The sequence below is a fragment of the Dipodomys ordii genome, unplaced genomic scaffold (genome assembly GCF_000151885.1).
Source record: "Dipodomys ordii isolate 6190 unplaced genomic scaffold, Dord_2.0 Scaffold120, whole genome shotgun sequence".
Classification (NCBI taxonomy): Eukaryota; Metazoa; Chordata; class Mammalia; order Rodentia; family Heteromyidae; genus Dipodomys; species Dipodomys ordii.
The window spans coordinates 2,504,271-2,513,613 of NW_012267336.1; the positions used below are offsets into that span (position 1 = coordinate 2,504,271).

At 50.3% G+C, this 9,343-nt stretch overlaps 1 protein-coding gene across 1 annotated transcript; it reads right to left on the reverse strand.

The window, feature by feature from the left end:
• Positions 1–516: 516 nt before the first annotated feature.
• Positions 517–7,563, reverse strand: Kctd20 (potassium channel tetramerization domain containing 20). The gene is made up of 7 exons (XM_013029580.1): positions 7,528–7,563; positions 7,142–7,434; positions 6,376–6,478; positions 5,993–6,113; positions 3,946–4,143; positions 2,874–2,984; positions 517–1,520 (listed from the first exon to the last, which is right to left on the reverse strand). The coding sequence occupies exons 1-7, from the start codon at positions 7,561–7,563 to the stop codon at positions 1,228–1,230; spliced, it is 1,155 nt and encodes a 384-aa protein (XP_012885034.1). The 3' UTR covers positions 517–1,227.
• Between the last annotated feature and the right edge of the window lie 1,780 nt (positions 7,564–9,343).

The window sequence follows — 9,343 nt, forward strand, 5'->3', positions numbered from 1 at the left end:
CTAAAGTCAACCCTGCTGCTAACGAGAAAATATCAGAGGTCACGTGGGCCGGAAGTGGCCTGGCTTGCCAGGCACTACACACTGTAGCAGCTGACAGATAAGATGTCCTTTTATCTCACCCTCTTTGGAGATGACATTAATACCATTCTCCTAACCCTGTGTACAACATACTGCTATTCCCAGAAAACTCTGGGCAGGCCTGGGATGGAGCTTGGGCAGGTGGCACCTCCTACCCAACTTCACCCCCAGTGCCCTCTCTGCAGGTCTAAGATGTGAACACTTTTTGAGATTTCTGTTCTCATCTTGAAATCTGTAAGCCATTCTCTCAGCTCTCTAGGCCATGCCTGCAGCAGGGCTGCAGATAAAGACCTCCAGATTAACACCTTAGTCTCAGCCAAGAAAATCCAAATGGCCTGGGGCTGGGACTTAGCTCAATGGAAGCGCACTTGTGCAGCCTGTGCCAGGCCGAGAGTTCAGTCCTCAGCTCTCCGAGGAGGGGGGAAAAAAAAAAAAGACCACCTGGCCAGAGCAGGAGAGGCTCTTCCACATGAGTTTTAAGTTTCATTCCAATGAAACATCAATTTGAGGTTCATAAGTTTTGAAGCTGAAACAGTTTCATCAGCAATGTTACGTCATTCTGCCTGCCAAAGAGCCTGTCCTGTGTGGTTTTGGATTGTTCACTGCATCAATGAGACACGAGACTGAACTTAAGCTCTTAGTCTTTCCTTGGGGAACGTTGAATGCGTGGCAGACATTCTGACAAGTGCCGGGTTCTTCCCGGCTGCACTCCAGGGACAGAGGCACCAAGAACAGCCTTTCCTCCACCTGCAGCGAGCAGCTCCCACGAGTGCCCGCCTTTAGAAGACAGCCTTGTCTCCCTTTAAGTTTGGTCCCTTTGCTACTAAGCAATTTGCCTGATACTAAACAAAACATACAGGACACAAAGGACAAGGACAGCTTTGCTAAATGTGAGGCAATGGGAGACTTGGCTTCCTTTCCTGGTTGTGAGTTCCAGACACTCAGTGAACAGCACCAGACCCCAAATTTCAAGTTACCAGGGCTGCTGTGACGCTGGTAGCCTAGCTACTAGCAAGCTGCTCCATCCCCTGCTGGAGGCACAGACTTACTGAACAGGAGACATGTTGGCCACTGGGGAGGGACTCGGGGCGAGAGGACCAGAGGGAGGATGGGGAGTCCTGGCTGGGTATCTCAGCCAAGAGCTCGGTCCTAATCCTGAGAGTCGTTAGAAGCCATCTGAGCAAGTGGAGCATTGAGCCGGTCAAGTTCGTCCACCTGGGGTGGGTGGTGCATCAGTCTCTCCTGGTCCTCTAAGACGCCCTCTCCAGCAGCTGCCAAGTTAGTGAGGGATTTGCTTCGAACACACTGGAAATCCACATGGCGACTCTTCCCTTCTTCCTTTTCCCACGACATCTGGATGAAGGGGCGCTGCACGTAATTGTAGATGACCTCAGATCGGCCCCCAGGGCGTCTCTTAATTTTCTCTTTACAGGTAGGGTAACCTGGTACAGAGAAAAAGGACCTTCTCAGCATCCTGGCAAACAGCCTGCTCTGGCATCCATGTTTTCTCCCTCCTCCCAATCCAAGTACAGCAAGGGAGCTGTGCGGAAGGGACTCCGCTCCAGGTTGGTGGGACTTAGTCGAAAGGAACTAATCTAAGGGAAGTAATGCCGACTCTGTGTCTTTCAATGGAAGGGGAAGAGAGAAGCCTCTTTGTAATTTCAAGAGCCTTTAGTTGCTGGCAACCATCAGCAAACAACAATGCTGCCAGGACATGCTACTTCATTCACTTAAGTCTTCTCTGGAGGGCAGACAATGGGAAACAGTTAAGGAGCTGTGGAAATCTGTGTGAAGGAGAAAGAGGAAGCTTCCCAGATACTCAACGGCTGTCAGGCGGAAATGGAATTCTTAACTGGAATAGCTACCAGGGCTGGCATCAGCGGCAGACATGCAGAGGCCAAACTCCCTAGTGTCTGATGGGCCACTCTGTCCCTAGGAAAGGCTCAGAGGAGGGAGGCTTAGTAAGTAATTTCAAGTATTTCTCCTAATAAGGTCTGAGGAGTCGTGTGTGCAGGGGTGTATGCGAGCAGCGGAGTACAGCAGCCAGAGATCCTCGGAGCTGGTGCTGTGGGGGCACTGCTGGGAGCCACTGCACAAAGCACTGAGAGCAGGGCTCTCCTGAGTCTTCAAATAGAATCCCCTTCAATTTTTAGTCCACCTGGGGTGGACTGAGCTGCATTTCTGCATTTTTCAGGACCCCTCCACACCACAGAAGTCCCTCCTGCGGCTGTGGGCAGAGCCAGGCTCATGCTTGGCCACTACAGGAGCCAGATGCACGTGCTGCCTGGTGCTCTACTCCCTGCTCTATTTCCCGACATAGAAAGCCAAACCTATGCCGGTGCCTGCCATCATTTATTCTCAGCTGCCGTAAAGCATTTCAAACAAGCGAGAGTGAAAGAAAAGGAGAGGACAGGCACGCGTCACTGGGAGCAGAACTGTAGCTTTCGGGCTGGGAAGTTGGCTCAGTGGTAGAGCGCTTGCCTTGCATGCCTGAGGCCCTGGGTTCGATTCCTCAGCACCACATAAGCAAAAAGAAAAAAGCCAGAAGTGGCGCTGTGGCTCAAGTGGTAGAGCGCTAGCCTTGAGCTGAAGAGCTGAGGGACAGCGCCCAGGCCCAGAGTTCAGGCCCCACGACCATACCAAAACAAAAACAAAAACAAAACAAAAGAACTGTAGCTTTCTGTGTACCTACGGCTCTCTGGAAGCTGGGGTTTTGTGGTCCTATCTGTAGGCAGGTCCACTATGTTCCCCAAGTGTGCAACCTGAGTACTCACTGGGAGGTTTTCTGCTTTTACCTTCAATCCCAATGCGAATGTTTTTCAGGCCTCGTTCCTTTAATACTGTTTTAGCAACATCCCGATTCTCAATATACTTGAAGAACCTGTAGAGCTTGGAGCTATAAAGAACTGAAACGAAAGCAAAGATACAGAACCACCTGGAGTGAGTCACAGAGGAAACTGTAAAAGGAGATAAAAGGTGTACTAATCCCTGACAGCAAAAGATCTGCATGGGTCAAAGATTAAACGTTAAAAAAATATGATGGAGTCAGGCACCACACCTGCAATCCTAGCTACTCAGGAGGCTGAGAGTTGAGAATCGCGGTTCAAAGCCAGCATAGGCAGGAAAGTCTGAGATTCTCATCTCCAATTAACCCCAAAGGGCCAGAAGTGGAGGTGTGGCTCAAGTGGTAGGTAGAGCACAAAAACATCAAGAACAGCACCCAGGCCCTAAATTCAAGCTCTAGAACCAGCACACACACACAAAGATATATCTGACAGCCCAAGTCACATGTGCGTAAAGACTATTTAAAAAAGAACAGTCACTGTGCATTACAACTCACAGCTTAAATGGCCAACAATAGCTGGACAGATTAATTACTGAACACTGATACAATGATGTACTATGCAGCTATAAAAAGGAAGTGTTGCTTTTTATGCAAGATGGTACAGAACAGCCCATGGAACATGGTATCACTTGAAAAACAATTATTCATCTATTAATGTATTCTGGATATACTTGGAAAGCTATAAAAGAAACTGAGGAAAACAATAGATGGGCAGGGTTGGAAGAGGACTTTTTAAATGTATACTCTTGTACTAAGCTTTGAATTACTGCTAACTCACAAATGAATGCAGAAGGAGAGAGACTGGTAGCACTGTGACGTCTGTGGCCTCAGTGCGGTGCCCGCACCAGGGGTGTGCGAGAGCTGGACCGCTGGCTACACTCCCAGCCAAGGCCAGAGCCGCAGTGCCGGTGGCTTACCATCTACGTGTGCTTGTCACACAGTAAACAGGTGTGTGTTGGTTCTAGGATCTCACTGCCACTCTGCACAGCGGTTTGGTTTTGTTAAAAGTATCTGTGTCTTACTTTGAGAATACTCTTCTCCCATGGGCGGCGGGTGGTCTTCATCCCAGTCCACGGAGTCCTCATCAGTGAGCACCACGATGTGGCACTCCCGCTCCCCTTTCTTGGCGCAGCCCACCATGATGGGCACAATGAGCTCCTCGAGGTAGTGGTCGAACTGCTTGTGGGCGCCATCGTTGGACAGCTCGTGTAGCAAAGCACCTGGGGAAAACGCAGCTGAGCGCACGTGTCTATGCGTGCCCAGACAGGCTCACGGCTGTCAGCACCAACATGCACCAGAGAAGAGAGGGTCTGGCCTGCTCAGAGGTCATCATGGCTGACATGAGAAAGGATTCTTGTCTTGCCATGCTCCAGCTTGATCAAGTCTAACCGTCTGCTGAGGTTTTGGTACATGCTCAGCATCAGACCATAAACATCTACAGGAGGGGTATAGCACCACAATGATGTATCCTGGACCCAAGGGCTTTCTCTAGGTGTGTAGTAGACCCAGTAGAGGCCTTCACACACACTGCAGGAAAATGCAGGAACTCAGGCAGCCTGGGTCAGGACAAGAGCACGAAGCTCAGTGTTTACGGCCAATCTGTGTCCTCATGCTGGATTTAGTGATCAGAACTTTGCACAGCATCGTCCAGTCTCCTTTGTTACTGCACTGATCTCTCAGGGCTAACCTGTTAGAGGTTTTTGTGCTGCTACAGGGGCTTGCCCTCAAGACATCGCATTCAGAGCCTTATGCTTTGCTCAGCGTTTTCACTCCAGGCTAGAGCTCTACCACTTGAGTCACAGCTCTGTTTCCTACTTTCAATGGTTAACTGGAGATAATAGTTTCACAGATTTGTCTGCCCATGCTGGCTCTGAACCTTGACCCTCAATAGCCAGGATTATAGGCATGAGGTACTGGCACCTGTTTTGTTAAGAGTTTTGAGCAATTCCCTATCTTTAAAGTGCTAAGCAAATGCTAAGTTAATAACACTGAGAAAAATACTGGTAAGAAGCTGGACGTGGTGGCAATTGCCTATAATCCTAGCATTTAGGAGGTTGAAGCAAGGGAATCAGGAGTTCAAAGACAGTCTGGGCAACCTATACAACTGCCTTGAAAAAAAAAAAAAAAAAAGGTAAGAACCTGACCAAATTATGTTGTCTGACTTGGCCAGTGGGCCTCTGTCGGACCCAGTTTGTTAGACAGCTGCCATCAGTCTTGCCCAGGGGGAAGCAGCTAGCCTGGTGAACTGCTGGCCACGCTGGATCTGGAACCCATTAGTGGTATCTCACTGTGTGCCCCAGCCCTTCCTCAGTCCCTTGAAGCAGGAGAGGGACGAAGCTGACAGCAGGATGCGTCCGCACGTGCAGACGACCCTCAGCCCTCGCCTGTAACTCCTGTCTAGAAAATTGCAACTCAAGCCGGGTGCCGGTGGCTCACGCCTGTAATCCTAGCTACTCAGGAGGCTGAGATCTGAGGATCACAGTTCAAAGCCAACCTGGGCAGGAAAGTCAGTGAGACTCTTACCTCCAATTAATCTAAAAAAAAAAAACCAAAAAACAACCAAGTGATTCAAGTGGTAGAGCGCTCACCTTGAGCTGAAGAACATAGCCACAGTGCCCAGACCAGAGTTCAAGCCCCACAACCGACATAAAAAGAAAAAAAATTGTAACTCATTCATCTTGGCTGGACTCTGGTGATTAGGAAACAACTCATTTTAAAAAGGTATTCTGGTGTGGCTCAGTGGTAGAGTGCTTGCATAGCATGTGTGAAGCCCTGGGTTCCATTCCTCAGTACTACATACTCAGAAAAGGCTGGAAGTGACATTGTGGTTCAAGTAGAAGAATGTTAGCCTTGAGAAAACTCAGAAAAAAAGTTCAAGCCCTATGACTGGGGGGGTGGGGGGAGATTTTGCCAGTGTGTGCTGATATTTTTATAAAATAAGTTTTAAAATTATTCTAACTAGTCAAGGAACTGGATTTTTAATATTGTTCTTGTTAAACAAAAGGATTTACAGACTTAAACACCAGTATAGCTGGAGTGCCCCCAGGAGGAGCAGAGCTCCATACTTACTCAGATCCTGACATCGGATGGTGTTGAAGTCAAAATTAATGCACAGATAGTCACAGGTGTCTCTGAGGTCTGGGATAGAGATGCCATCCGGACAGCTGATGATGCCAGTTTTGTAATAATCCTGCAAAAAGATTTGGGAAGAAATGCTCATTCTGCCAAGAACACGGAGGGCGTGGCATCTTTAGCCACTCGGTCCAGGTGATAGGTCCCTGCCTACAATCATCCTCCTCCCCCAGAAAGAGCCTGAGGACTGACTGAGCTCACGGGGCCAGGACAGAAATGAAAGGAATCCAGACACCGGAGTCGGTAACGTGGCTGATGGAATTTTAAAGGGTGAACACGTCACCGCACATGCCAGGGCGAAGAGGTAACGCTGTCCTCACCAGCACCGTGCGGAATACAGTGGCGCTGATGCCTTCTGCAATCTCGTACTCCCCCTTCTCATTGGGCCGTGTGAAGTTGTACTCTCTTCCTGGTCCAAACATCCTGAAAGACACCAGGCAGCAGATTGCACCCAGGCCGCTTGGCCCTTTCTCACCCCAGTCCACAGCCCCGGGGCTCTGCGCCTACAGGACGCAGCAGCATTGGAACGGCCACAGCTCAGGAAGGGCTGCTCTCTGCCTGCCTTTCCTGTGCTCCTCCGCCAACACTCCCGTCCAGAGCCGCTCCTCCTCACCGCCTGGTACCCAGGTGTAACTGAGGGGTGGCCCGTGCTCCCCTTCCTGTTCATGTTCCTGGGGTTCTTGTGCCAGCCGTGACCTTGTGGGCGCAGGCAACACTGCAGGTCAGCATTTGGATTTCTGCAGCAGCCACTCTCATGGTAAGCTCCCAAGTCAGGGGCAGAGGGAGTAGACCACGTCCCCCACCCCTATCCCATGCCCCTGGCCCAGGATCAGTGTGCAATCGTGCGGGCAGGTGCCTCCCTCCCTGCCCCCGCAGCCCAACTGCCATGCTAGGGAGTACTGACTTGCGTCTCCCATGGCTCCACTTTGGTATTACTCTTTGGGGCTGGGGAACACCTCGAGCCCTGCACACACCAGCTTTTACTGTATGAAGGCGGGAGAGCAGGGACCTTCATGTCTCAGCCATGCAAGCTGAGTGGCACCAACCTGTCTCACAGTGAACTGGGAAGGAAGCGTCTGCCATTACCTTCCCAGCATGGTGTCTGGGTGAGCAGTGAAAATCTGCGGGTTCACCACAAAACGGGTGCCGTCCACCAGCAGGGTCACCTTCTCTGGTGCCTGGGCGTGGGAGGTGCTGGTTCCCAGCCTTTCCACGGCAGCAAAGGGTTCATGGCTCCGCTTGCTGCCACTCGGGAAGCAGGAGCCTTTGATGTCCTCAGGCATCACGTGGGCCAATGGGAGGCTTGCAGGCTGCGGGGCGAAGTCAGGGGCGAGGCCTAGAGAACACACAAGCAAGCCCCGTGACTCAGCACATCCGATCTTCTCAAAACATCACGAAAGGCACAAAGTCCAGATGTCTGGGTGTTCCCCACCGGCAAAACCTGCCGCCACAACAAGCCACAGGAAACTAACCCAAACGAGGGACTCCTGCAACCTCTTCGCTTTCATGGCATGAAAATGAGCAGAAAGGCCACACTTGAAAGGATTATGGGGAGACCCAGCAGTCTCCTGCCGGTCCCTCCCAGGCCCAGGGTCACTGCCCTCCACGGTCCAGGGGGGCCTGGAACCTCTGAAGTGCTGTTAAAAATGAAGCAGGTGCTGGAATTGCAGGCACCCGCAACAGAGCAGAGCAGGTGAACAGGACTGACCCCTGAGCCCAGAAAAGCATCTTAGGCTCTGCAGTTTGCTGTCACTGCGGCAGGACGAGAGCTGGGGACACATCCAATCTGCGTCAAATCTGACTTAGCGAACAGGCAGCACCACATTTGGCCACAGCCTGCCATCCCCAAGGCAAAGCGCCATGTAAAATCCTTATAAGCGAACTTGAAACCGTCTGTTGTAACCGGTAGACCAGACGCACGTTGGATGTGGCGTTGTCAAGCTACTCTGAGAGTAGCAGGACTTGTTCATTAGTTTAGTGGCAGAGGAAGTGTAGATGGATGAGTGCAGGGAGTGGGCTGTGTGGTGTGCGCTGGCCATGCATCCGTGCTGTACGGACGCTGCTGTCGTCTATCTTTTGACTGTACTAAAGGAATGCCTGACGTCACTGGGTAGAACATACATTGTTTTTCAGTCTCCATCTGAAAAGAAATTCCCTCCGCAGTGCTGTCGTGTCCTCTGTTGCCTTGTCTCATTTTCAGCTGAGTGCTGGGGGAATGTGGCGTCTTCATCATATCACGCACGGCATGACATTTATCTCAGGGTGTGTTGGCATTTTTTGTATGCTAGGACATTTTTGTCCCCAAGAAAGGCAAGACCAGCTATTTTCCCCCTAGAGACTGAGTTTTGTGTAGTTTATTCATGGTTATCCGGTCCTTGTGTAGCTTATGGACTTTGCATTGGTGACTACTGAGAATGTGTGAAAAGCCAGATGTGTATGATTCATCTTACGCAGGATTAATCACACACCGTACTGTGTTGTGTAGAAGCGTGCAACCCAACCTTGGGATTTTGGATGGTGTTGTTATGGCTTCTGTGTTCTCTTGCTTCCTGTGATGCATGTATCAATGTTGTAAAAGTTTAGGTCATTTAAAAATCTTGTTAACGGGGCTGGGGAGGTGGCTCAGTGGTAGAGCGCTTGCCTTGCACACATGAGGCCCTGGGTTCGATTCCTCAGCACCACATAAGCAAAAAGAAAAAAGCCAGAAGTGGCGCTGTGGTTCAAGTGATAGAGCGCTAGCCTTGAGCTAAAGAGCTGAGGGACAGCGCCCAGGCCCAGAGTTCAGGCCCCACCACCGGACCCAAAAAAAAAAAAAACAAATAAAAAAAATCTTGTTAACATAAGTGGCTCATGCCTATAATCCTACTCAGGAGGCTGAGATCTGAGGATCTTGATTCAATGCTAGCCCGGGGAAGGAAAATCCATGAGACTCTTATCTCCAATAAACCACCCAAAAAATGGAAGTGGTGCTGTGGCCCAAGTGGAAGAGTGCTAGCTCTGAGCTAAAGAGCTGAGGGATAGTGCCCAGGCCCACAGTTCAAGCCCCATGACCAACAAACCAAAGATAAAAAACAACAACAACAAAAAAAAAACACGTTGGTGCTAGGGGGTGATGTTGTGCAAAAAGAAATGTACTCTTTGTTTGATTTATATAGCTATAATTCCTTTGTACATCACCTTTTTTTTTTTTTTTTTGTCGGTTGTGGGGCTTGAACTCTGGGCCTGGGCGCTGTCCCTCAGCTCTTCAGCTCAAGGCGAGCACTCTACCACTTGAGCTACAGCGCCACT

Excerpts from the sequence above, each read along its gene's own strand:
- Kctd20 (XM_013029580.1), bottom strand. The coding sequence starts at position 7,563 with ATGAAAGCGAAGAGGTTGCAGGAGTCCCTCGTTTGG. Across the intron at positions 4,144-5,992 it reads CATCCGATGTCAGGATCTGA|GTGCTTTGCTACACGAGCTG; the intron begins GTAAGTATGGAG and ends CGTTTTCCCCAG. Across the intron at positions 1,521-2,873 it reads CATTCGCATTGGGATTGAAG|GTTACCCTACCTGTAAAGAG; the intron begins GTAAAAGCAGAA and ends TCTCTGTACCAG.